Genomic DNA, 26115 nt, shown 5'->3' with positions numbered 1-26115 from the left:
GCCCAGATCGCCCCCGACTTCACGCGCGCCGGGGCCCCTCGGGGGCTGCGCCGTCCCCGCCGCGCCCGTGGCGCCAGGTGCTGCTGGCGCTCTTGCTTGTGGCCGCGTTGCGTTCCTCCTCCGCGCCTCCTGTGGCGGCCGCTGCCGCCTCCAGTAGCGGAGTCGGGAGAGGGTCTAGGACCGCCTACTGCGTGTCGAGCCCTGTGTCAGACGCGGCTGGAAGGGGAGTAGGGCAAAGCTGAGGGACCGGGACCGGAGGGGGGTAGGCTCCCCGGAAATTGCCTTCTTTTGGTTGGGCTGAGAATGTTAGCGGGCTCACGTCGCATTCTCACGGTGACTGTCATTGGCACGGCAGATTTTGGTGAAAGCTGGGAGGGCTTTTTGTAGGAGGTGTGGGATTTCAGCCGAGATTTTAAGAACTAAGAACGGGGGAAGGAAGGACCTCATAGGGAGAGGCTTGGAGGGAGGATTAAGTGGTGTCATTCCTTCCGAGGGAAACTCGGCTCCCGCTGGTGATCTCTGCCCTTCAGGACTGCAGACCGGGACCCCTCGTTCGGCCTCGATTTCAAATACCCTCTCTGTCTTTCCCCAGGAAAAATGATTTTCGTTTCGCTTCTTCAAAAGAGGAGTGAGCCGGCTGGGATTAAATAACAGGCTGTTTTCCCGCTTTGCCAAGAAAAGAATAGTACAATTTTCTGATTTCCCCCATGAGCTTGCGTAGCCCCTGGCACCTGCAGCTGACCGTTGCGGCCAGCCAGATGCCAGCTCCACACGGTTCAGAGCCGCGCGAGCCCCGGGCACGGCCGCCAGGAGCCTGCTGTTGCGGAGGAAAGTCAGGCGCCCCGTGCCTCCTTAGCATCAGGTCGTCAGTACTCCCGTCTCTAGTGGGGGGCTGTGGGGGCCGCACCCAGCTCACGCCTTGAAGCGGTTTCTTGGCTTCCTCTGCTTACCTCCTGGTGTCCTAGGCAGTGCTTTGCAAAGAGCCCCCCGGGTTTTGGGTCCCTCCCGGTGAGTACAGAGAGAGCAGGTCCCCTCCCTTATGCCACTGACCTTCTGACTTGGCCCCAAGTCTGCACGTTGCCTTCCAGCCTCCCGTTGTGGGGTGTTGATTTCTATCCTCGTGTGTTCCTCCTGTGGTAAGTCATTTTTCAGATTTCTGTCTACCTCATAAACGGCCAATGAGTTTCCCAAAGGGTCATTTTCGGGGGCCTGTTTGGTGATGTAGTCCTGTGTGCCCCACTTGCTGTGGGGAAAACTGCAGCGGTCCACCCCTTTCCGCGGTTAGGTCTGCATTTTGCTCTTGCAGGAGAGGGAGGAGGAAGGCAGGCCTGCTTTCTGGTATCGCTGCCTCTCCCGCCTGTCCTGCCGAGGGGCGGGCACGGACCCAGCTCAGCCTCTTTCTTGCTCTGGAGCCACTCTGACCCTCCATTTCGTTCTCTGTGGCATGTTTCTGGGTCGCTGCCCTCCGAGGAGGCCAAGGGAGAGTGTGTGCCTAGTCCTTTCGCTCCCTTCCAGCCTCCCCCTGCTCCAGAATTTGAGGAGCCCAGTTTCCTGTGGGCTGGGAGAGGCTGCAGGGCCCAGAGGTGCAGGGGGAGGTACGCTTGCAAGGGTGGGCTGGGCCGGCTTTGCTTGGACTCATTTTGAAGCAGCAACGTTGCTAAGGTGCTTGGTGGGAGCAGCCTGCAGGTGGGCCGTGGGGGTCCCTGTGAGGCCCAGCACCTCCAGTCTGGAGCCAGTGGCTGCCTGAGACTTTTGGCAGAGGCCGAGGCCTGTGCGGGGCCTGCGCGGGGATCTTGTTCCTTCCAGCCCTTCCGCTCCAGCCCCGTTCCTCCCATTGTGGCCTTCAGGATCCCCACCTCCAAACTGGGGTGTGGTATTGCCCGGTTTGGGCAGCACACGCTCGGACAGGGTCTCTGCCTCTGCCTCTCAATGGTAGGGATGATTGTCCCCATTTTACAGATGAGGAAACTGAGGCCCAGAGATAGAGATGGGAAGCCACTCTCCTGCATACGCGTGGCCGGTAAGTGGGGGTTGTGGGGTTGAGTCTGGGCAGTCAGACCCTTGCCCCCACGCAGCCCCTTCCTCCAGTTTCTGCTGACCAGCACCTGCGCGTCCCGCACATGTCTGGGGACCCACCGTGTGTCAGCCTTGCGCTCTGCCCTGCGGCTGGCAGGTCACAGCGAGACCTGGGATAGACAGAATTGTGACACCTGAGCACGAAGCCTGAGGACAGCCTGGAAGGCAGGAGCAGTTGTGGCCGTGGAGGGATGGCAGTGGCAGCTCTTGGGGCGGCCCAGCCCCTCTGCCTCCTGGGCATCATGTCAGGCCCTTGAAGGCCCTGTATAGTCTGGGGCCCCAAGAGCGAGCGCCTCTTGCCTAGGGAAGGTCTGAGCCTGCGGAGGAGGGGGCTGGAGCCAGAGAGAGCGCTCCCCACTGGGGGGTGAGTTCTGTCTCTTCGTGAGCCTGCAGGCCCCGCCCCTCCCCCCGGAGGCGCTGCTCCCTCTGTGGGCGGGGCACCGCGGTGTCTCGGGGGCTGTGGCCCCCCCCCCCCAGAAGTGTGGCTGTTTCTCTGCCCTGAGGCAAGCTCCTGTGTGCGGCTGGGGGGCCTTGGGCTTGAACCGGGCATCCTGAAAGAATAGGAGAGCCCGTCCTGGGGGGGGGGCCCAGGCTGCCGTGGGGAGTGTGCTGAGCACCCCGGTCCTGACGCCCCTGCCCCAGTTGCAGTGACAACAGGCGTCCCCAGGCGTGTTCTCACTGCAGCCACTGCACTTTGTTTTTCGCTGTCGCCTCCTGGCCCTCCCCAGCCGCCGCAGCCCCCAGGGATGCAGGGCTCCGGGAGGAGAAGCCCTCGGCGCCGTTGCTGCTGCTTTTGTTGTCCTGTTGCCGGTTTTCTGTGCGGACCGGGTTAGGGGAGAGACCTCGGGGTTTTCTGGGCACCAGGCGGCGCCTGCCTTTTCGGGGACGGAGTCCCAGCTGGTGAAGGTCACATGCTGCTTCTGTCCAAAGCACCTCTTTTCAGGACTTGGGGTTATGGACGAGGGGCCCCTGGGCGGCTCAGTCAGCTGAGCGTCCGGCTTCAGCTCAGGTCATGATCTCACGTTTGTGTCGGGCTCTGTGCTGACAGCTCGGAGCCTGGAGCTGCTTTGGATTCTGTGTCTCCTTCTCTCTCTGCCCCTCCTCTGCTCGCGCTGTCTCTGTCTCAAAAATAAATAAAACATTAAAAACATTGGACGACCCCAAGAAATCTGAAGGAACAAGTTGTGGAAATCGAGGCAGGGCTGCGCCTCCCACCTTGCCTGCTCCCCCCGAGGGGCTTCCCCGGGGCCGGGGCCCGGCCGCACGAGGCTCGTCAGGTCTGGTTTCCTCAGACTCCACAGCCCCAGCAGGCGAGAGGCCATCCTGGGACCGAGTCCCCAGCTTTTTGCACGAGGAGCCTTAAAAACCCCACATAGAGCTGCTTCTGGCCCTGTGACCTGCCCCCAGAGGACATGGGGTGGGGTCTGCGGGGTCAGCCCGGGAGCCCCTGGGCCTGGGGCGGGGCTGCCGGGAGCGCTCCAGGGGCTTCTAGGAAGAGGTGTGGGCTCTACGCGGGCGGAGTGCAGCCCCCAATGAGGGCGTTCTTGGCTTTGCTCTCCCTTCTCTCTCTTTTGTGCGGAGAGCCCATCGGGCAGGAGGTGGCCTGGCCTCCGGCTGGTCAGCGGTACCGCCTAGGCCGCAGCCGTCCCTCCTGTGACACGGGTGGACAGCACTGCAGGAAGGTCCCCCCCCACCGCAGGGTAGGTCATCTGTGCAGAATCATCCTTGGGACTGCCGGGGGGGCGTGCGTGCGCGCCACGGGCAAGCTGGTCGGCCTGATGTGCGCGACACGCAGTGGGACATGAGGAAGGAAACGGTCAGTGGGTAGGAGGCGCGGGGCTTGTCGGAGCCAGGAGCCATCCGGGCGGCCTGCGGGGGGTCAGGGAGGCGTCTCCAGGCCGCTGCTCTGCTCCTCCGCGATGGGCGTCCGCCAGTCTCTGCCGTTGGCTTGTGCCCTCCAAGTGCCTGTGCCTTGGTTTGTGTGAGGGCCCCTGGCCTGGCGGCCGCCGGGCACTACATTTTCCGGAAGTGGCCACGTGGCGCCCCCGGCCGTGGGGATGGCAGGTGGCGCAAAGCCAGAGCACTTCTGGGGGACCCGCTTGTCACTTTAGTTTGCTGGAAGAGAGGGGTGGAAGGCTGACTGGGGGCGGGGGCTTGGCCTGGACATGTGCGCGCACACGCAGGAGTACCTGGGTCTTGGTGTCTTCTGTAAACTCAGGAGCTGCCCCCGACCCTCCAAGAGCTCTTCCGGATGGATCCGAATTCAGCACCTACCTGTGGACCGGGATGGGGCGCCATGGAAGCAAAGGATTGGTGTGCCGCAGTAGAGAGAGGGGCCGGGGGCCGGGAGGGAGAGCAGTTGGTACTGGGGTTGCAGGTTGTGGAAGTTTGCCTGGTGGCTGGCAGCAGGGGTGGGGGGTGGGGGCATAGTAATCCAGGATTGGGGCTGGAGACGGTGCCGTGGGAGGCCTGGACTCTTCTATCCGGTGGTCTGGGGGGCCTGTGGGGATGGGGGGAGGCTGCTTGCCAGCATTGCTGCTGCCCCCAGCGGCTCCAGCAGGGGTCAGTGTTGTCGCACTGACTCTGCCTTCCTTCTCCAGCACGGGCCCCTGCGTGCAGGGGACAGGGCGGGCATGGCGGGGAAGCATGGGGGCCGCGTGCACTCCAGGCATGTCCTGGAGAAGCTTGTCCCTATGCGTCCTAGTCGACAGTCACACATCATGGTTGTTTGTCCTAGGAGACCTGTGTCCCCTTCTCCAGCCTAGTGTCCCAGAGGGCCCTCAAAGAGCAGGAATGTAGGTGCTGTTTCCGGGCGACGGGCCCAAAAGCTTGGGGCCCCCATCCTCACGTGCCCATGTCCCAGCATTGTGCTGGGTTCCCAGGGGAGAGCACAGGCCTGCCCGGGCAGCTGAGTTCTGCAGGAATGGCCTCGGAGGGCTGCCTGGAAGAGTCGCTGAGACAGTCCATCAGGCTCTGGGGAGGAAGCTGTCCAAATACGAAGGTGGGGAGGGGACTGGCCCACATGGGGGGTGAGGGAAACCTGCCCTCATCGCTGCCCGCCAGCACCTTCCTGGTGTGGCCTCGACGTGCGGGCGCTCAGGGGACACAGCCGGCTCCTCCCATGCGGTGGCCCCGTGTTCCAGGAATGGCCGTGGCTGCTGTGGTCTTTCTCCCCCCGCCCCCCCTCCGGCCCCGGCACACTCAGAGGACAGTGTTCTGCGTGCCGAGGCCCCCCAGGACCTCCCCGGAGCCTGTCTTGTGGAGGAAGAGACGGGGCCACGGTCAGCTGCCCCCCCCACCCCCGGAAGCCTGTTGTCGGCACCGCGGCCTGGTCCTTCGCGGTGCTGCTGTCCTGCTGCACTTTTGTGCTCTTCAGGGATTTCTGGGTTCTCTCCATGTTTCTGTCCCGTTCTTTGTGCCGCCCTGTGGTTTGCGGCATAATTGAGCCCTGTACTATGTAGACTCCGCGGCTCTGCGTGGGCACTGCCGCCCTGGTCCTCCCAGGGTCAGGCCTGGGGGGCGGGGCGCAGCCCAGCAGCTGTGTGACCTGTGATGCCCTGAGTGCCTGGTGTTCCAGGGTCTGCCTGGTGTTCCAGGGTCCGCCTGGGGCCCTGGCCTCGAGCCTGCTCCTGGCCTGGGGGCCTTAGAGCTAGGGAGGCTGCGTGACGGCAGAGCAGTGAGGGGCGGCAGCCCCAGGTGGCGGGGGGTCCCGGGTGCTGCTCCCCAGGCACAGCCCGGGCGACCCCCGCGCGCACTCCGGAGCTGTCACGGCTCCCTTCCTGCGTGTCTGGGTGCCGCGGGCCGCTGCCCTCTGCGCTGGAGTGAGTGGCCAGGCATTTCTCCCTGGGTTTCCGGCTCCTGCCCCGCCCAGGGAGAGTGGGGTGTGGGTGGGAAGGCCCCCAGGCATAGAGACTGCCGCCAGGATGGGGGTGTTTGGGGGGGGGGGAAGGATCGGAGCAGTTGGGGGTGGCTGGCCTGTCCCGTTGCTCTTTCGGCCCCTTGTGGTCTCCACGGCAACCCTTGCCCCAGCTCCCTATGGGCTCTTGCCCTCGGTGACCCACAGTCCTGGAAAGTGGGGGTCTGGCCTTTCCTTGTGGAGATGGTGTCCACCGCGCTGGAAGCCCGTCCTCGAAGCTGGCGGTCAGAGAGCCGAGGAACAGCAGCCCCGTCCTCAGCAGGGCAGGTCCGTGGGCTTGTGTCCCTGGGGAGCACAGAGCTGGCTCCGGCACTTCAGGGGAAGACCCTGACGAGGCCTCCCGGGGCTGGGGGTGGGTGTGGGAAGAGGCATTTGGTGACTTTTCCCTTTTCAAAGACCAGCCCAATTAATCTTATTTATCAAATGCAAGCTTTACCAGGGGCAAACCCCCAGAGGAACGCGTCCATCCAGACAGACTCCCTGGTCGTTAGAAGGTGCCTCCCATGGTGCCCGCTGGGCCGACCTTGCAAGGTGCCGCCTACCCAGAGCCTTCTGAGGTGCTCCCGCCGGTGGGCAGGGCCCCCAGGACCCCTTGCAGCTGCACAGCATTTTCTTGGGGAGCTTCTCCAGTCCCCACAGGTTCCGCCAGGGGCCCAGCCCTCTGGAGCAGGGCAGGGCAGGGACCAGGAGCCGGGAGCTTCTGCGCTCCCCTCCAGGAAGCCTCGGGTGGCCTTGGCTGGGGCACAGCGGGCGCTGAGCTCTGGGCTCTGCACGTTCACTTCTTTTTTTTTTTTAGAGTGTTTTTTTTTGTTGTTTTATTTATTTTCGATAGAGAGACAGAAAGACAGAGCATGAGAGGGGAGGGGCAGAGAGAGAAGGAGACTCAGGACCGGAAGCAGGCTCCAGGCTCTGAGCTAGCCGTCAGCACAGAGCCCGACGCGGGGCTGGAACCCATGAACGTTGAGATCTGACCTGAGTCCCCCAGGCGGCGCCCCCCCCCCCCCCCCCCCCCCCCCCCCCCCCCCCCCCCCCCCCCCCGCCCTACGCTTACTTCTAAGCCACAGGTTTTAAGAGCTCCTGGCAGCCACACTCACTTCTGGACTGAAGCTCTCAGTGTGCTGACAGAGACAGGACCAGTGGGGAGCCTGAGGCCCCACGGGGTAGGCTCTTGGCCTTGACCTTCTTCAGCCCCCTGAGGGCAGTGCTTTTGCTTCGGGGTTGGGGAGGCAGCCTCCAGCTGCCGCTGAAAACGCTGGTGTTGGCCAGGCTCGTATCAAGGGGCTGGGTGCTTGGCCTGGGCCCAGCCAGGGGCTGCACCCCCTTCAGAGTCTGCGATGCTGGGACCCCAGGTGCACTTGCCCCGTCCCAGTTGAGAGGCCAGGCTGCTTGGAGCCTAGAGAGGGTAGAGGGAGCTGGCGTGACTGTCCTTAGGATGGCATGCTGGTGCAGACTCCAAGGTGGAAAACGAGACCACCTCCCTCCTTGCTCTCTGCCTGCCTCCGGTCCCACGCTAATGAGGTGGCCTCAGGCCCTTTGTGAGGCCTCTCTCCCTCTCTGGAGGAGAAGCCTTCCTATCATGTAAACTAGCCTCATTCCTTTGAAACCCGGGGCTGAGGGACCCCTGGCTGGCCTGCCTCCAGTTTGTAGCCCTTGTCCCTGGTGAGGTGTAGGGAACGCCCTGGTCCACGCCTCCTTGATCAGCCCCTGGGGGAGGGGCACTCCACTAGGGGGACCCTGACTTCCCCCCCGCCCCCCCCCCCCCGCCAGGGGTAGGACTCTCAGAAGAAGGAGGGAGGGTGGGGGTGGGGGTGGGGGGGCCAGGCTGAAGGCCCCTGTGAGAACCGCTAGTCCAGCCCCTCCAGCTCTCGGTGCAGATGCTCTGAAATTGCCCCCACCCGTGGCTGGTCTGGGCGTCTGTGCTCTCCTGGCAGCCAGGACTAATGGGGGAGGGGTGGCGCTGTCTCCTCCCTGTTCACTTGGGCCCTGGGGCCAGGTCTCCCATGGGTGCCTTTGGACTGGTTGCGGGTCATGCGGGCTGGGAGGGAGCCAGGGGTAGCCATGCGCCCTGCCTCCAGCCGCCCCACCCTGTGCCCCCTAGTTCTCAGCAGTGAGGTGGGGGCCATGAAACGGCTGCCCCCCAGCACCAGCTCTGGCCTCGCCGCCGTCTGCATCTGGAGCCTCACTGAACGTTTCCTTTTTTCTGAATACAATTTAGGACGTGGTTCCAAGTTACAGGCTGAACGACTCGCAGCAATCCCTTCCCTCCCTTGGGCCCCAGGCGGCCCTGTCCCTGGCGGAGCCTCCTCTGCCCCAAAGGCAGGCAGGCAGCCCCACAGCTCTCTGTCCACAGTCTCCTGAGGCCGCTGAGTCAGCACCCGCTTCCTCGTGCGGCCAGGTCAGAGCTGCATCGGGGCGGGCCGGCCTGGCTCCTTCCTGAGGCTGGGGGGGTGGGTGTGTGGCTCGGCCAACCCCAGGGCATTGGGTCTGTTGAGGCTTTCTTCGTTGATGGTACAGAGTTCTCTCTGATAAGACTTTTTTTATTGGAGTACAGTTGATACACCCTATTACGTTATTTTCAGGTGAACAACTTAGTGATGTGAAAAGTTTTTAGTTAAGCCAGGTTTAAGTCGGTTTTTCATTTTAGAGAGGATTTCTAACAAACTGTCAGTTCTGGGATCCTGAGCGCTGCGTACTTGGATCTGGCGTGTGATCCATTTCTCCGAACCGCAGGGCTGTGTTCACTGACGCGTCACGGAGCAATCCGTGCCTCGGTCCGAGGGCGAGTCTGCGGCGGGGAGTGTGGTGACGTGGGCAGCTGCTGTGCGGCCCGGTCAGCTGTCCCCCTGCAACCCGGAACGGGGGTGGGGGCGGTGGGGGGCATGACTGTTCAGACGGATAGAAATGATCAAAGGACGGAAGGTGGGCGCCCTGGGTGGCTCCGTTGGCGGGGCGTCCGACTCCTGATCTCAGGGCGGTGGGTTCAGGGCTCGCTCTCCACCCTACCTGGCCTCTCAGAACTTGATTTGAATGTAAACGTGATTTTCTTTTACGCACCATTGCAGAGAACATTCTGCCTCTCCTCTCCCCTCACGAGCGCGTGGGTGTCCTTCGTGAGCTCTGTGCTCCCTGACGGGGCCCCAGCAGCTCTCTGCTCTCAGGGGACATGCACGGCCCCGGGGACTTAACTGTAGGGAGCAGAGTTTGTGGGACAGAGCCCTAAAGGTGGTACCTCTTGGGTGGCCCCGACCCAGGGGAGCTCTGCGCACTCCTGCCCCACCGGGGGCTGTGTCCACGCCCTGCCTGGCCGGCACTCCGTCCCTGGGACGCAGCGCGCTGGGGCTTTGGCGTGGGCCGGGTGCGTGGCAATCCCGGTCTCGCCCCAGCCCCCGGAGCTCCGTGTCCAGTCTGTGTAAGGTCACCAGCCCCTCACCCCATGCCGGCAGGTCTACGGACCAAGTGGCCGTGCCTGCAGGGGCCCAGTTCTGCCTCCTCATCGGGCCTGCCGGTCCGGCCCCCAGCCGGTTCTGCTTCTCACTGCTTCTCCGCTCCTCCCCGCAGGCCTGGGGGTGAAGTCCTGGGCGTGGCTGTGGCCTGACGCTGACCTGTGTGGCTGCTGCCTCGGGGGGCCTGCTCACCGACATCCCTCCCGCTTGTTTCAGGGCTTGGCTACGATCCGTACAACCCCGAGCTGCCCAAGCCCCCCGTGCAGAGGGAGAATGGCGCCCTGGGCGGAGGGCAGGGGCCGCGCTCGGACATCCTGGAGCTGGAGCTGGTCAACCAGGCCATCGAGGCCGTGCGCTCGGAGGTGGAGCTGGAGCAGCGGCGGTACCAGGAGCTCCTGGAGACGGCCCGCGAGCACGGCTCTGCCGAGGCCCCGGTCGTGGCGCCCCGAGGCCCCGCTGCCGGCCTGGACGAGGACGCCTTCCCGCTGTCCTTCGACTACAGCCCCGGTGGCCATCCCCTGCTAAGCCCCGATGCCGGGTACCAGCCCACTCCTCTGGCCGCCGCCGCCGAGGTGGGCGGCAAGTACTCCCCGGCTGCGTTGGATCGGGCTCAGGGCCGCGGCGGAGGTGCCGGCGGCGCCTTGGAGTATGTGCCCAAGGCGGTGAGCCAGCCCCGGCGGTGCGGCCGCCCCGTGCCCAGCGGCAAGTACGTGGTGGACGACTCCAGGCCGTCCACAGACCTGGAGTATGACCCTCTGTCCAACTTCTCTGCTCGGCTGCTCAGCAGGGCCAGCTCCAAGGATGACAGGGCCCCCAAGAGGCCCCGGGGCTCCCGGGGCAGCGAGCCCTACACGCCCGCCCTCAAGAAGCCCTGTGACCCCTTTGCCAGCTGCGACGCCAGGTTCTCAGACTCTGACGACGACGCCACCGCCACCCCGGGCTCCAGGCCTGCCACCGCGAGCCCCCCGCCAGCCCAGGCAGCCGCCGAGAGCAAGGCCCCAGGAAAGCCAGCCTCCAGGGAGGGCCAAGAGACGGAGGAGGGTGGCCTGAGAGAGACCAAGGAGATGGCCGTGCAGTGTGACGTGGAGGACCTTGGGCCGCCCCCCAAGGGTCTCGGCAGGGAGCCGGTGGCCAAGCCCAGCTCCCCGTCCAGGGCCTCGCAGGACCCCAGCGGCCCTAAGGAGGGGAGAGCCAAGAAGAAGAGAAGCGGGGCCCCGGCCGCCCCTGGACGCAAGGACAGCGCCCGGAGGAAGGATCAGGGTAAAGACGGAGAGCAGGGCCGGCCGGCTGGGAAACCCCGTGCGGACCAGCGGGGCCCGCAGGCCAGCAGCCCCCGGCACGGGGCCAGGCAGCCCGAAGGGACCAAGAAGAAGCCATCTTCGGCCACCCCGGTGGCCAGCTCAGGGAACAGCCGGCCCGACCGCAGGGGCTTCCACCAGCTGCCAAGCAGGACAGGCGGGAAGACCCCGTCGGGGAAGCTGGTGGAGCGGAAGGCCCGCTCGCTGGACGAGGGTGCCTCCCGGGACGCCCCCAAGCTGCAGAAGCGGGCCCTGAGCCACGCTGACCTCTTCGGGGACGAGAGTGAGGATGAGGGCCCCGGCCCAGGGCCTGCGGCGCCCCCCGCCCTGCCCTGCCTCAGCTCCAGCTCCGACTCGGATTCGGACTCGGACCAAAGCGTGGGCTGCTCCCTTGCTCAGGGGCCACGCAAGCGCCTCAAAGCCCCGCAGCCCCCCTGTCCTGCCCCCGCCTCCCCCTCGTCCTCGTCCTCTGCCTCCGGGGCCGGTGGCGAGGTGGACTACGCAGCCCTGGAGAAGGAGGTCGACTTCGACTCCGACCCCATGGAGGAGTGTCTGCGCATCTTCAACGAGTCCACAAGCGTGAAGACCGAGGACAGGGGCCGGCGGGCCCGGCAGGTGAGGGGCGCGCCCTCTGCCTCCGTCTCCAGGAGCCCCGGCACCTAGTCCGGCACCCCGGCGGGGACCGGGCAGGGTTGTGGGGGGCAGCCCCTCTCCCGCCCCTCCCCCATCTCTCTCCCCCCTCCTTTCCACCTCTCCCTTCCCCTCCCCCCAGCCTTCCTCTCCTTTCTCCCCTTTTTCTCTACCTACCTCCTTCCCCCCCTTATCTTCCCTCCACCTGCCCCCCTCTCTCCACTTTCCTCTCTTCCTCACCCCCTTCCCTCCCTTTTCTCCCCCTCTTCCTTCCCCTCCTCTTTTCCCACCTTCCCTCCCCCTTCCTCTCCCCTCCCTCTGCTCTCACCCCACTCCAACCCCGCCCCAACTCCTCCGGCCTTTCTGGGTCAGTTGTCCAGTGCGCCTACATCAGCCACCAGAGGGCGCTTGCTTTGCACAAAGCCTGAGGGGCTACACTGCTCAGAAACCTGCGGCTTCCGTGAGGCTCATGAGAATGAGATCCCGGCCGGCTGCTTGCTCCTTTAGTGCGCTGCTCACAGACCTTTGCCGCTCAGATCCCTACCCCCGCCCCTGTTCCCACAGTTCTGAGCTGCCCCGGATGAGCTGGTGTGGGAGGGGGGCAGGAGGCAGTGGTCTGGGCCTGAGACCCCTTGGCCAAGGCCTGCGTCACACTCGGGGGCTGGGTGCCTCTGCAGGAGACGTGTGCAGGACTGGCTGACACTGGGGGTCCTTGGCCAGGGGGCCTGCTTCCCCATCTGGGAGCGGGCGGAGAGCGCCTCCCGGTTGGACATGAGGGCCCCACTTCCTGTTTCTAGACCTGGCAGCCCCTCCCTTGAGTGTGCTTGGCTTTCCCACCTCACACTCTGTGTCCCGTCTGTGCCGGTGGGGCGGGGCGGGGCAGGGAGAGGAGCGTGGTGTGGGTGGTGAGGTCTGTGGGAGGGGCCTCCTCGAGCGGTGAATGTGTGTCTCAGCCTCCCAAGGAAGAGCAGGGGGAAGACCAGGGGCGCTCGGGCCTCACCACTCTGTTCCCCGGGCAGAAGAGGAGAATTTCTCATCTCTCCAAGCAAGGCAAGGAGGTAGGGGTCCACTGCTGGGTCGTGAGTGGGGGCTGCTAGGGGAGAGAAAGGCTCTGTCTGCACAGACAAGACCCCCATGTTCCCTTCTGACGGGGTCCTCTGGCAGACACGCACCTGGCACCCCCGGATCGTGGCAGAGAGCTGCTTGGAGCCCACCTCCAGTCTCTGGTTCGGTGTGGGGGGCGCGGGGCACGGAGTGGGGAGGGGAGAGGGAAGACGGGGCCCGCTGCGGGCTGGGAGCTGTGCTGTGAGATCTTGGACTAGGGGCCCGACCTTGCTGAGCCCTGGATCCCACCCCAAGAAAGGAACAGTTGTTGGTGGCATCCGGAAGGCTGGGGCAGAGGACTGGGCTCTCCACCAAGCACCTGGGAGCTCTGGTAGATTCCATCACCAGACCCTTCCCCAGGCGGAGTTGAAGGCCATAGAAAACTGAGTCAAGTGGGATTGGATTAGCGTGCCAATCCAATCAGGGGCCTGATGAGTCCCACCCACAGCTGCTGGCCTATATCAGGGCCAAGGGCAGGGTCTAGGCATTCCGAGGCTAGAAGCCAAGAGAGCAGGGCAGCCGAGGTGCCCTGGGACAGCGAGGCAGCATGAGTGTGGGGGCCAGCACATGGAGCTGGTTGGTTCCTGCCAGGGTATCTGAATGCTCGGAGGAGGGCACTGGGGCAGTGAGCCTGGTTCTGGCCCCAGAGCCCCTGCCTTCCTGTCCGTGGCCTTACCATCAGCCGTTTGCCCTGTGCAACCTGCTCTGGGTGCTCCCAGAATACAGATCCCCCCGGGAATTTATCATCACCCAGGCGGAGCCGGGCAGGAGAGGCCCGGCACTGCCTGCCCGGCCTCCCACCGCCCAGGAGGTGTGCTACCAGCGGGCCCAGCAGGCCCAGCGGGACTCGGCCGCCTGGCTCCAGGCTGCCCAGCAGCCAGCCGAGAAGCCAGCGTCCTCCGTCCACATCTCCGCCCCGGGAGAGAAGAGGAGGATTGCCCATGTCCCCAACCCCCGCCTGGCTGCAGGTAAGTCCCGGGGCACAGGGGCTGGGAGGTGTTGAGAGGAGCCCAAGGCCAGGCTCCACTCCTGCCGGCGACGGTGAGCTCAAACAGGGCCCAGCCTGGGCCTCGGGGTGCTGGTCTGTAAAGTGGGGCTAAAGGTCTCCCCTGCTGCTAGCAGGAGGCTGACGCAGGCCTGATGTGCCCAGCAGCGCCGGGCCTTCCCTGGCTTTGGGGTGGAGGGCGGGGGCCTTCCTCCCGCCCCGTATCTGTCTGACGGGCCCAGAGAGTCTATCGCTCTGGCTTCCTGCCTCCTCCCTGAGGCCCTGACCTGGAATCTCCTGTGACTCCCACTCTGTCCCCGCTTGCCTGGTCTTGTCCTTGCCTCCCCCAGGCTCCTGGGTGTGGGCACCGGGCTCTGGACCGTGATGCCAGGAGCAGGGGCCGGCCCAGGGTGGTCTGCGGGGCTGCAGTCAGCGGGGCTGCCCTGGAGGCCCCTGGGGCTGGACTGCCTTCTCCTGCCTTGAGGGCACTGTCCCTACTTGGCCTTGTCTTGAGAGTCGGGTCAGACCTCCGTGGGCAGGCGGTGGGGCACTCGGGGATCTGTATCTGGGCAGGTGTGAGGGGCCCTGGCCACTGGGCCACCCGGAGGGCCTGTTCAGGTGCTGACTCGGCTTCTCTTGGGTTGCACACGCCCCCTGCCACCTGACAGCTTTAGGGGGGCGGGGGGTTTCCTTGCCGCTAGTTCAGGTATCCCCTGGAGTCCCCAGGGCCTGAGCGGCGGGCCGCACAAGGTGGTCCGAGGCAGCCCTCCCGGGCTTTGCCCCGCGCTAGGATAAGCTGTCCCGGAGCTCCTGTGTTAGAACTGGAGGGCGAGACGCGCTGACTGGTCATCAGTAGGGATTAACTGCAGTGACAGGAGAGGACCCTGGGGCGCTGACTCTCGTAAACCCACACCTGCACGTGACTGGGTCACCTGGGCCGTCTCCCCTGGCTTGCACGGGTCGTTACCAGACACACTTGGGGTGGCCCGGTACCCTTAGACACGGTGGCGACCTTCCTGACATGCAGGGGCTCACCTGAAGCTCAGGAGGCCCGTCCGATGCCTCCTGCTGGCTTCCCTTTCCCCTCGCGCCCCGGGCGCTGCACGGTCCTGGCGCCGAGAACGTGGAGCCATCTTTCCACTCCCAAAGAGTCCACGTTTTCCGCCCACTCCACAGAGGCCGGCCCTGGTGTGGGGTGGGCCACGGCCAGGGCCCCAGCCTCTCCTCTGCTCCGGTTCTTCTGTCAGGGCCGAGCCGGGGGGTGGGGCTGCTCAGAAGCCCCCGGCACGAGCGTGCGCCCACCCGCACCTCTTTCTGCGGCGCCTCCCTGGAGCCCTTGGAAAACAGCCTGGAGGCGGGAGACTGGTTTGTGACCTCATCAAGGGGAGAGGCAGAACACACAGGCTGGTCACAATGACGGGGGCTGGGGGCACCGCACCCTCCGGTCCTCAGCCCAGGAGCCAGGGCCTTTTCTCCCTCCTGCGTCAATGCCTCGGAGTCGGGGCCGGGACATGTGGCCGAGGCTGCCCACGCGCCCTGCCACCCGTCCAGCCGCCCCTGTGGCCACGTTGCCTGAGCCGGCCTCCAAAGCCCCACTCGTGTGTCCCCCTCCTCGATGGACTTGGCCGAAAGCAGATAGAGCCTGATGTCATTCCGCAGCCCGCGCCCCGCCGCCCGGCCCCTCCCCCTGTGCTCCCAGATGCTTGTCCTGCTGACGCTGAGCGACCGCGGCTGCTCGGTGCTCTGCAGCTCGGTCATGGGCGTGCTCTCCGCCCGCTCTCATGCCCCCTGCACCCCGCCAGCCCCCACAGGTGCCAGGAGGACCCTCGCCGCCAGCAGCAGCCAGCCTCCCAATGGCCCCGAGCCGGGCAGCCAACCCCTGAAGGCGCGCACGTTGTCGGGCATGGCGTCCAAGACGACCACCACCGTCACCCCCAAGCGTGTTGCCCACAGCCCGTCTTTACAGGCGAGTGCCCCCCTCGCCCTGTACGCCTGCGCCCTCCCCCCACCCTGCCCCCCGCCTGCCTCAGTTTCCCCTCTGGTCAGCACTGGGGCTTTAGGGACAAGCTGAGTCCCTGAAGCCGAGTCTCTCCCACCCTGTGTGCGGTGTCCCATGGGCTCTGAGACTACATCAGGGGCCCAGAGGGGCGTATACAGTCTCTGATGGTCGTGTCTTCTCTAGAGTTTAAAGAAGCCCATTATCCCCAAAGAGTTTGGGGGCAAAGTCCCCACTGTCATCCGCCAGCGGTATCTCAACTTGTTCATTGAGGAGTGCCTCAAGTTCTGCTCTTCAAGTCAGGAAGCCATAGAGAAGGTGCCTGACGTGGGAGGGGCGGGGGGCGGGCAGGGTGGCCAGATCGTAGGCCGAGGGGCCGGGAGCACAAGGCCACGGGGCTGAGCAGTGTGTGTCCTCAGGCGCTGAACGAGGAGAAAGTGGCCTACGACCGGAGCCCCAGCAAGAACATCTATCTGAATGTCGCCGTGAACACCCTCAAGAAGCTCCGGGGCCTGGCTCCCAGCCCCACGCCGGGCCTCAGTGAGTCGGGAGGTGGATGGCCAGGGTGTCACACCTACAAGATCTGGGTCGTCCCCCCCCCCCCGCCCCCCAGCATCCCAGGGCTGCTCCCCAGCCGGCCAGCCCTCTGCCGCTCCCAGGGTGTGGGGGTCGGGGACAAAAGGCTGGGGCGCGCGGGCCCTGCCTGTCAGCCCCTGTCGAAGACGGCTTGGGCCCCTGCGGTTGGGCGGCCTCGCCTCGCCGCTCACCGCGCTCCTTCGCGAGCCGGTCACTGGGCTGCCGGCCACCAGCTAACGGCCGGACTGTCTCTCGAAGGCTCATCACGCCACTCACCTCCTCGCGTCCTGGCCCCCAGGCCACCCGCAGCCGGTCCCAAAAGAGTTGAGGTCCCCGGAGGTCAGGCCAGGGTCCAGGGCAGTCTGGGGAGGGACGAAGAAGACTGAGTGTCGTTTACCCTTCCCCTTCCAGAAACCGGCAGTAGGAGGGTCGTGTCCCACGAGATGGTGCTGGGGGGCAAGTTGGCCACTAAAACTAGCTTCTCGCTCAGCCGCCCGAGCAGCCCCCGGGTGGAGGACCTGAAAGGTGAGCCTGCCCGTCCCACCGGGCCAGCGGGGCTCAGCAGTGGCCACTGCGGCCGTGCTCCCGCCACCCCCCACGGCCGTCCCCGCCTCCCCGGGGGGCTGACCGCCTGTGCCCGCTGTCCACAGGGGCTGCGCTGTACGGCCGCCTCAAGGAGTACCTGCTCACGGAGGAGCAGCTCAAGGAGCACGGCTACCCCTTCCCGCACCCCGAGCGGCCGGGGGGCGCCGTGCTCTTCACAGCCGAGGACAAGAAGCCCAAGGACTGTGAGTGGCCTTCGGCACCACCTGCGCGGCAGGAGGGGCAGGGAGAGGGTGGCTCTGGGAGGGCCACGTGGGGACAGGGAGTGGCAGGACCTGATGCCCGGCCCCCACCAGCCGCCTGCCGAATCTGCTGCCGCTGTGGCGCCGAGTACCTCGTGTCCCCGTCCGGCCGCTGCGTGCGCGCAGAGGAGTGTCACTACCACTGGGGGCGGCTCCGCCGGAACCGAGGTGAGCCCCGCCCCCCAGCACAGCGGTGCCCTGCGCCCGAGGCGGGGGCCGCCTGACCCTGACCCCGGCCGCTTCCCTTCCAGTGGCCGGCGGCTGGGAGACCCAGTACACGTGCTGCTCCGCCGCCATCGGCTCCACCGGCTGTCAGGTCGCCAAGGTGGGTCTCCTGGGCCCGGCCGGCCCCCGGCCCCCCATTTCTGTCCCGTGGTCCGTCCGCCCCTGACTCCAGTGGTGGCCTTGCGAAGAGGGGGGCGTCCCCTGGAGAGCGCCCGGCACCAGCCTGGCCCCTCAAGCCTGCTGTCCTCACCCGCCCTCACCCCTCCGCCCTCAGCAACACGTGCAGGATGGCAGGAAGGAAAACCTCGAAGGCTTTGTGAAAACTTTTGATAAAGAGCTCGCAGAAGATGCCCACCCCGGCATTTACGCCCTGGACTGCGAGATGGTGAGTCGGCCCCGCCGCTCCGCCCACGGCTCTGGGCTGGGGGGGGGGGGGGGCCTCAGGGTAGCCGGCAGACGGGGGGAAGCGCCTCAAACAGTAGGGGTCGCGGCCTTCCTCGTGGCTTTGCCGGCCGCTCAGGGGGACGCAGCCCTGACTGCTGGGAGGCGGGCCCGGGGCCCTGGGGGGGCCGCACAGTCAGGAGCCCCCCCGGCCCCGCAGTCCTACACCACGCGCGGCCTGGAGCTGACGCGCGTCACGGTGGTGGACGCGGACGCGCAGGTGGTGTACGACACCTTCGTCAGGCCGGACAACGAGGTCGTGGACTACAACACCAGGTGGGGCCGGGTGCCCCGGGCCCGCGGGAGGGCGCCCCTCATGCCTCCCTGGCCGCCCTCACACCCCGCTCTGCCCAAACCAGGTTTTCGGGGGTCACTGAGGCTGACCTCGTGGACACGAGCATCTCGCTCCGCGACGTGCAGGCCGTCCTCCTGAGCATGTTCAGCGCCGACACCGTCCTCATCGGGCACAGCCTGGAGAGCGACCTCCTGGCCTTGAAGGTACTGCCCGCCCCCGGGCGCAGCTCGCCAGGGGCCCTGGGAGGGTGGCCTGTTGTCCTGGGCCCGGTGCCCCCTGTGGGGGCGGGGGGCGGGGACTCTGAGCGCCGGCCGCCTTCCTCCCCCGGCTCTCCGGGGCCCTGGAGGCTGCAGTCTCTGCCCGGCCGCCTGCCCGCAGGTCATTCACAGCACCGTGGTGGACACGTCTGTGCTCTTCCCGCACCGCCTGGGCCTCCCCTACAAGCGCTCCCTGCGGAACCTCATGGCCGACTACCTCAGACAGATCATCCAGGACAACGGTGCGCGGCGGGGGGCTGGGGCGCCAGGCGGGGCGGGGGGTGCTGCTGGGCCTGGCGGCACCCACCCTGACTGCCTCTGTCCGCTCGGCAGTGGACGGGCACAGCTCCAGCGAGGACGCCAGCGCCTGCATGCACCTGGTGATCTGGAAGATCCGAGAAGACGCCAAGACCAAGCGGTGACCGCCGCCCGCCCGCCCTCCCCACAGCCCCGGCCCGGGCTCTACCCCAGGCCTCTTCCGACAGTGCAATAAATCTCGAGAGCTAACCCTGTCCACGTCGCCAAGACATGGAAGCAGAGCGGGACGAGCCGGCGGCACGAGAGCCCCGTGCTGAGGCCACCTGGAGCCCTGACCCCCAACCCGGCCCCTGGCGCCGCCCCCGCCTCCCCCCCTTGTTCCCCGGAGACTGCTGCTCACTCCCGGACGGGACCGCGACAGACCCACCCGGCGCCCAGAGGGCCCTGCGGAGTCCCGGGCCGCCCGGCCTCCCACCCCTGCCCTTCTCCTCCTGCCGGGCAGGCTTCTCACGGGTGCGTTTGAGACAGGGCTTGTCTTTTTTATTTTGTATTGTTATTTTTATTATTTGTAATTTAAATCTGGCAACTCGCACAGTTGTCTTTCCCCACCCAGAGAAGCAGGACCCTGGTGCTGCCTTCCCTGTTGGGGGCAGGGGAGCGGGGGGGAGAAGTCGGGGGGCCGGGCCCGGCACCTTGGCAGCCACCAGGATGGAGAGTCCAGCCTGGCCCAGGCTGAGCTGGTGGAAACTGGCCTCCCCAAACCTACCGGGACTCCGCGACATCTGGGAACCGAGCCAGCCCCCCTGCCACCCTCCAGGGTCTCGCCTTTGGGACCCCTCCAGGGCCCACCAGCCTCTGGACCCTGTCTTCCTGCTGGAGCCCTGCTTTCCCCCCCGGGGCTGTCTGTGAAGGCCTGCAGTCCCCCTAGGGCCCTGATCCCTGGTCCCCAGACCCGAGGCAGGAACAGAATAAATGTTTGTATGGATTTTAGATCTCGTGGCGTCTGGTGGTGGTCTTGATGCCCCCATGGCCCTGGTCTGCCCCTAAATCGGAAATAGAACCTTGTTCATCTCCCAAAACCCATCTCCTGTGGTCCGAAGGCGCCTCATGCTTCTGGCCTCCGGAGGGCACTGTGGTGGTGGAGGGGGTGACCCAGTCCTGTGCGTGAAGCTGGCCTGGCGGGCTGCCTTGCTAGCCTGTGGGCCCCGGAGAGCCGTGTGTGTCTGGGGAGGGTGGCCGCCCGCCCGCCATGTGCCGGCCGGCTGCTCCCAGAACATGCTTGTGTGCGCAGGACTCAGTGACGGGCTCAGCCTCTGGGACCTGTGTCTCCTGGGGATGGAAGGGCCAGGGCTGTCGGGGTCAAGGTCTCCACCTTGAGTCCCTTTAAGATGTAAAGTGAAGCCAGAAATAAGCCCATGGAGGGGCAGGCGGGGAACGCAGACGTGCTGGAAGGAGGGATCTCAGACGAGGATGGCCCCTGCTACTGTCCCTTGTAGGGTCCCATGCAGGGGACACAGCAGCCTCTACCCCCGGCGGGGTGCCCTGGGCCAGCGCTGCCAAGGACTGGGTCCCCTCCAGGTCCCAAGGGGCCCTCACTGGGGAGTGGTGACTGAGTCGGGCCGGCCACTGTTGTGTCCCTCTGAGGCTGTTCTGACCATTAGATTTTCTCCCGCCTCTTCTGTAAACAAGTAATTTCCTAACTAAATGGCACAGGGCCATTGCTGTTTCTGCGTGGTGTCTGTCCCTTCCCCAGAGTGCAACGAGCGCCCGGGGACGCCCGGAGGGGGTTGCATGCTCTCAGCTGGGCAAGATGCTCGAAAGGCTGCAGGGAGGGAGTGGGGGCCCCTAGCTGTTTCTCTGTCGCTGGATACTGGCTGGGTGTTCAGGGAACGAGTGAGTAAGAGGCTTACCAGTCAGGCCCACCCCTCACCCCCTCCTCGAGGCCAAGGAAGGGGTGCGGACCAGGCTTCCTAAGAAAAGGGAGTGGGGAGGGGGAGGGGCTGTCCTCCTGTGTGCTGTCCTCACCACCCCATCCCTCATCACCCAGTATTTGCTCATAGGTGATGCTATTTAGGGGTCCAGTGCCAGGCAGAGAGGGGAGGCTGGCTGGGCATGGAGTCCAGCACAGGGCAGGGGGGAGGGTGGAGACTGTGTGAAAGTGCCCAGAACCAACTATCTTCCTAATTTCCACACTTCCGAGAGGGTTTCTAAGAGTAAAAATGTGAAAGCGGTCAGTCTCTTGTGTCCACTCAAGTTTGCCCCTCCCGCTGAGCCCCCACTCCAGAGGACCCTGGCTTCAGCGGTCCCTCCCACACACACTCCTGCCCTGGCTCAAGCTCCCGCCCAGCCTCATGGCTGTCTCCCATCCCTGTCACCTTCAGGAAGGTCTGTCGCCACTGGGTGGGTTCACACCTGGCCAGGAGCTTGTGCACTTCTAATGGCCTCCTTTTGCCTCCCCCAGCCAAGCACCCAACGCTGCACCTGAGCTTAGAAGGTGCTCATTAACAGGTGCCGGATGAGTGAGTGAAAACCCAGGACGCACCTCAGACTTGTGATTACCTGTGTCCCTAGACCCGCTCTGGCCTCATCCAACCTCTGCCAGGGTCAATCCATTCCATTGCGGGTCTCCGTTACGAGGTTCTTCCCCTAAAATACGGGCCGATTAGTATCCTGGCCCTATAGAGGCCCTCTATCCTGCCCTGCGGGGCAAGGTCCCGCCCACTGGTCCTCCCAGCCCCAGCCTGTCCAGATCTTGACACTGACACCCCTCAGCTGCTTGCAAAGACCCAACCCTCGATCTAGGCCTGCCCCCTCCCGGCGGCTGGCACAATTCCAGAGGCCCCCCCGCCTCCGCCAAGCCTCCTCTGCCGGGGCCCCACCACTCCGGTCCTCTCCGTAAGTCTCCGTCCCACCCCGTCCCACCGCGTCCCACCTTGACTTCGGTCTTGGTTCCGCCCCGTGAAACCCCGCCCAATGTCCCACCTCCAATTGGGAGCTCTCAGCAAGACGCCGCCAGCCCAGCTCCCGGTCCCGCGAGCCCCGCAACTTAGTGAGACCTCGCCCCAGCCCCGCCCAGCGTGAGAAGGGCCCCACCCCCAGCCCTCTCGGGCCCGCCCAGCATTTCAAGATCCTGCGCCCAGGTCCTCCTCGGGCCCGCCCACAGTAAGGCGTCCCCGCGCCCAGACCCTCCCCGGGCACGCTCTTCTCCCCGCCCAGCTCTGCAAGGCCCCGCCTTCCGCCCGCGACCCTGCCTCCATGACCCGTCCGGCCCTACTACTCCCGCTCCGCAAAGCCCCGCCTTCGTCCCCGGCCCGGCCCGGCCCTGGCCCCGCCCCCGCCCCGCGCCCGCGCCGCCCGTTTCAGGCCGGTTGGCACCCGGCTAACAGCTGCGACCAGTCCGAGGCCGCCCGAGGACCACCCGCCCCGGCCCGCGCGGGTGAGCGGCGGCGCTCCCGCTGCCGTGCGTCCTCAGGTGCCCGCGCACCCTCTCGGACTCCGCTCGGTCTGAGGGCGTGAGGTCGCGTTGGCCGCGGCGGGGCGTCCCTGGAGGTTCGCGCAGAGCGGAGTCCAGTAGGGGTGCCGGAGCGCCCGGGGTCCTGTGGACCCGGATCTCCCGTCCAGGGAGCCCTCGGCGTCTGGGCCGCCGCCGCCGCCGCGGGATGCTCGAGGCCTCTGGTGAGCTGAGGGTGCGACGGAACGGGAAGCCAGCACGGGTGCGGGGCGTCTTCCTGCCCCCCACATAAACGTGGGGTGGATTCTGTCCTCCTCAGCTTTCCTCCGACCCTATCTGGGGCTCTGGGTCCCACTGGCTAAGCCTCGCTCACCCTGAGCCTCACTTTTCCTCATCTGGTGAATGGGCACTGGCCGCGCTCAGGCTCCTGGGAGCAGCAGAACTGATTCAGAGCCAGGTCCTCCCACTGGGGGCCTGGGGACACCGTTGACTCAGATGCCAGCTGTCTATGCCCTGAGCGGTTCTGAGTTCAGCAGGCAGTCCAGACAGGGAGAGAAGCAGAGGAGAAAGGGGGAGCAGGACTGGGATGGGGGACACCCCCGGTAGAGGGGGCGCCCAGAAGAGGCACCTGAGGAAGCGCGGACGGTCTGAGAAGTATGAGCTGAGCCCAGAACGGTAAGGACGCACTGACCGGGCACGTGGGGCCCCTTCCGGATGGACGCGACAGCCGGCCGCGTGCCGGGAGGGGTGAGCTGCTGAGTGTGGGGGCTGCCGTGGCTCCCCGGGGCAGACGCCGGTTCCTGGCCCGGAAGGGCAAGGGTCAAGCCTGAGCTAGATCGGTGGGAAGGTTCCAGGCTCCACGGAAGGTCTGGTGTCTGCCTGCATCTCGCCACCATGGTCGGCTCCCTGGAGACCATGTGCAGACCTCTCTGAGTAGCTTGGCCCTCAGACACACCCTGTGAAATCTAACGTAAAACCCCGGGGCCCCATTTAGTCAGTCAACAAACACTGGTCCGGGTGTGCCGGGTGGAGGGGCGGCAGGAAGACTGGGAGGACGTGGGGTGCAGGCATCCCTGGAGAGGCCAGGGGAGGCTGGCAGGGAGCAGAGGCCAGGGGATGGGCTGTCATGCGGGGAGGCGAGGCGACCCGGGCTTGCAGGTTTGGGGACCTGAGGACGGCCCCAGGACACAGCTGGTGGCTGGAGCGTCAGCGCCCCGGGATGGGGCAGAGAAATGGCGGCGTCCGGCAAGGGCCGGCTGCGGGTGTGACCGTGGGCCCTCTCCCCGCAGCCCCGCCAGCATGAGCAGCCTCACCTTCCAAGAGGACCTCGAGGAGACGGGCTCAGGTGCATGTCCTGGGTCCAGGCGAGCGGGCGCCACACAGTGCAGTGGCTGAGGCGGGGGGGCCGAGGAGGCCCAGCGGGAGGTTCGCGCTGCCTCACAGACCCTTGTCCACGGACTGAATGCTGGACTCGGGATTCAAAGCCGGTATCCTGGGACACCTTGGAGCCCATTACCGGGCCTCAGTTTACCGCTCTGTGGGAGGAATGGGTGTGAAGGAGTCTCCCAGAGCCTCTTACCTTAGCCTAGGGACTGGCGCAGGGGCCGCGGGCCGTCCTGTTTGTTTAGCGGCTCCCTGGCCGGGAGCGGAGCGTCCCCAGGGCTGGGGCCCCCCGGGGCCCCTCCGTCCTCCTCTGGGGCGTCGTTAGCCTGTGTTTGCTGCCCTGCTCGACGGCCCGCTCTCTCTGGCTTCAGTATTCGCCTGGGAGGTGAAAGCCAACAGCCGAGACTACAACAGCCAGTTCAAGGAGAAGGCGTTCCTGTGGTGGCGGAGGAGGAAGTACAAGGTGGGCGCGAGGCTCCGCCCCCTCCTCCCGCAGCGCCGCCAGCTGGGTGCTGGAGTCCCGCCCCCCGCCCTCTTTGCCCCGCCCCTATTTGAGTTAAATTAATATGAAACCTTTAAAGTGCCCCATGTCCACGGGGCTCCACCTAAAGCCCCTTGTGTGCGCCTGGTTTTGGGAAACAGGGCGCTCACGGCTCTGCTCCCAGGGAGCTTTGCGCCCAGGAGGGACTCAGTCAAGGCTGGCAGTGGCCAGAGGGGGGGCGGGGTCGGGGGCAGCAACCCCTCGCCGGCTGTCATTCCAGAGCAATGCCATCCACACCGCCAAGTACAATGCCTTCTCCTTCTTGCCCCTGAGCCTGTATGAGCAGCTCCACCGCGCCTCCAACCTCTACTTCCTTCTCATCATCGTTCTCCAGGTGTGGAGGGGTCAGCACCTGCTCACACTGCCTCCTCCAGGGAGCCCTCCCTGAACACCCTTTGCCCCCACAGCTCTGCAGACCCAGGGCACGGTTTCACTGTGCATTTGTCTGTGTGGTTTGTGGGTCAAGGCCATGCTCATTGCTGGGTCCCCACGGCCCAGCCCAGGTCCTGGAGCCCAGGAGGGCTCGATGCATGATGAGTTATGGGAGGTGCATGCGTGACTCCTTCAGGTCAGAGGAGGGCATGGCCCCTCACCCCCAGGGTGGACAGCTTCAGCCACCGCTTTTGGCCCCAGCCCTCTGAGCCGACCCCAGAGGCAAGGAGGAACCAGGGGTCAAATGCATGTTCTCAGGACCCACGGGCCCTTCCCACTGCCCGGTGGTCTGGGCAGGGCAGTGGGGCAGGCGTCGGCCTGGACGCCCTCCTCTCTCAGTGGGTGGGCGGGCAGGTTCCAGGGCACCCCGACCCTTACCCAGCATCTCATTCTCTTCTGAGTAAAGATCCAGTAAATGTTTATTGAGCACCTACTGTGTGCTAGGCACTGGGGACCCAGCAGTGGCTCTGACACCTGTTTTCAGGGGCTCCAGGGGCTGGCAGGGTGACCTGTGGTAGGGACCAGTGAGGGGACAGGGACTCCCCACCCAGACTAGTCTGCAGGTCCCTGGAGGAGGTGATAGTGGGGCTTAGACCTGAAGAGAGCAGGGCTACTGGGAGGGGAAGAGTGAGACTAAAGGCCTCGAGGAGGGAACAAGCTTGAGGCTAAGAGGGCTTCCTGGAGGAGGTGACATGGGAGGTGGGCATGGAAGGGAAAGGAGGAGTTTGTGGGGAGAAGTTCCGGGCAGGGAGGGACCAGAGGGACAGGAGGGCGGCTGTCCCAAGGTCTGGGGGGGCGAGAGTCTAGGCCTGGGCCGAGGTGGGCAGCAGGGGGACACAGGATGCCAGGCCACGAGGCCGGCGGCAGGGCAGGGGGGGGCGGCCGGCGTGACCCGCCCTCCATGTCAGGGCTTCCCCGAGGTCTCCACGCTGCCCTGGTTCACCCTTTTTGTCCCGCTCGTCTGCCTCTTCGTCACCCGGGCCACCCGAGGCCTGCTGGACGACATCGTAAGTGTGGCTGGGGTGCCGGGCACATGGGGCCTCAGAGCCTGGGCTGTGGGGGGGGCTGTGCTGCTCGGGAGACTCCTGGCAGGGGCGGGTGCGGATCAGCCCTCCTGCCCTGCAGCGCTTCCCCGGGGGTGGCCCTGGGGAGGATGTGTCCCTCTGACTCGCCCCCTGTTAGCCCAGGGGCGACACAGAAGTGACAGGACCATCAACAACAGGCCTTGCCAGATCCTGGTGGGGAAGAGGTGAGGCCATGGGCCCGGGCGTGCGGGAGGGGGGACCCGTCCTGGGGCCAGAGGCCCGCAGCACGACTTGCCGGGGCGGGGGCAGGGGCCAGGCCAGGGAGGAGTACCTCGCAGAGTGCCCGGAACCTTCTGTGTTCCTGGACACCCTGGCGGACTGCGGTGGCCCAGCCAGCACTGCCGGGCCCGGGACGGCCCTGCGATGGGGGCAGAGGCTGACGGTTCAGCTGAAGCGGGGGCAGGGAAGGGCTGAAAGGGCCTGGGACCTGGGGCCGGGGGCCAGGAAGGCCGGACCTCAGGGACCTGCAGGCCAGAGCCCGGCTCTCCCAGTGGGGGCTCTCCCTGCACCCCTGGCTCCCGCTACCACCTGCACCCCTGCAGCTTCCTGTGGAAAAAGTGGGAGAACCTGTGTGTGGGAGACGTGGTCTGTCTGCACCGAGACAGCATCGTCCCGGTGAGCAGGCGGCCGGCTGCGGGGTGGGGGGGGCGACTGCTTGCTTTCCTCCTGCCCCCCTGAGCAGCGCTGTTGCCCCCCACCCAGGCCGACTTACTCTTGCTGGCCAGCACGGAGCCCAGCAGTCTGTGCTACGTGGAGACGGCAGACATCGACGGGTGAGCCGTGGGCTGTTGCTAGGGGTCTGGGGGGCTCAGGATGCAAGACTGGGGTCTGGGGGGCTCAGGATGCAAGACTGGGGTCTGGGGGGCTCAAGATGCAAG

General features: G+C 66.0%; 2 protein-coding genes and 2 long non-coding RNA genes across 5 annotated transcripts in view; 2 read left to right on the top strand and 2 right to left on the bottom strand.

The window, feature by feature from the left end:
- Positions 1–191: 191 nt before the first annotated feature.
- On the top strand, positions 192–19335 carry REXO1 (RNA exonuclease 1 homolog). 2 transcript variants are annotated; one of them, XM_029916031.1, is made up of 17 exons: positions 192–1136; positions 1960–2020; positions 9652–11348; positions 12317–12421; positions 13222–13435; positions 15255–15418; positions 15635–15766; positions 15868–15988; positions 16436–16549; positions 16675–16812; positions 16924–17037; positions 17121–17194; positions 17369–17479; positions 17696–17811; positions 17895–18033; positions 18209–18329; positions 18421–19335. In XM_029916031.1, exons 2-17 carry the CDS (start codon positions 1960–1962, stop codon positions 18507–18509), a joined length of 3510 nt encoding a protein of 1169 aa, XP_029771891.1. In that variant the 5' UTR covers positions 192–1136; the 3' UTR covers positions 18510–19335. The 2 variants fall into 2 exon arrangements, with proteins under 2 accessions (XP_029771891.1, XP_029771890.1); XM_029916030.1 differs by lacking the exon at positions 192–1136 and having other exon boundaries at positions 1186–2020.
- On the bottom strand, positions 8512–14798 carry LOC115273131. Its single transcript, XR_003900705.1, has 2 exons — positions 14488–14798; positions 8512–8835 (listed from the first exon to the last, which is right to left on the bottom strand). It is a non-coding gene; the product is annotated as an uncharacterized LOC115273131 (long non-coding RNA).
- On the bottom strand, positions 18857–21417 carry LOC115273132. Its single transcript, XR_003900706.1, has 3 exons — positions 21328–21417; positions 20905–20991; positions 18857–19674 (listed from the first exon to the last, which is right to left on the bottom strand). It is a non-coding gene; the product is annotated as an uncharacterized LOC115273132 (long non-coding RNA).
- Positions 21418–22367: 950 nt separating this feature from the next.
- The window catches only part of ATP8B3 (ATPase phospholipid transporting 8B3), a 14843-nt gene continuing 11095 nt past the window's right edge, over positions 22368–26115 (top strand). The window contains exons 1-8 of the mRNA XM_029916369.1: positions 22368–22471; positions 23086–23141; positions 23551–23642; positions 23941–24054; positions 25061–25159; positions 25340–25401; positions 25780–25852; positions 25940–26010. Of these exons, the coding sequence (XP_029772229.1) occupies positions 22383–22471; positions 23086–23141; positions 23551–23642; positions 23941–24054; positions 25061–25159; positions 25340–25401; positions 25780–25852; positions 25940–26010 (656 nt within the window). The 5' untranslated portion in view covers positions 22368–22382. The remainder of the gene's footprint in view (positions 22472–23085; positions 23142–23550; positions 23643–23940; positions 24055–25060; positions 25160–25339; positions 25402–25779; positions 25853–25939; positions 26011–26115) is intronic.

Source organism: Suricata suricatta, chromosome 12 (genome assembly GCF_006229205.1).
Source record: "Suricata suricatta isolate VVHF042 chromosome 12, meerkat_22Aug2017_6uvM2_HiC, whole genome shotgun sequence".
In the NCBI taxonomy this organism is placed as follows: domain Eukaryota; kingdom Metazoa; phylum Chordata; class Mammalia; order Carnivora; family Herpestidae; genus Suricata; species Suricata suricatta.
Note: the sequence above shows the minus strand (reverse complement) of the source record. Positions and strands in the feature narration are given on the sequence as shown.

Bases quoted from the DNA above. Each gene is read 5' to 3' on its own strand.
- REXO1 (XM_029916030.1), top strand. From the start codon at position 1,930: ATGGTAGGGATGATTGTCCCCATTTTACAGATGAGGAAACTGAGGCCC. The intron at 2,021-9,651 runs GTAAGTGGGGGT...CGCTTGTTTCAG, and splicing joins CTCCTGCATACGCGTGGCCG to GGCTTGGCTACGATCCGTAC. The intron at 18,034-18,208 runs GTACTGCCCGCC...GCCTGCCCGCAG, and splicing joins GCGACCTCCTGGCCTTGAAG to GTCATTCACAGCACCGTGGT.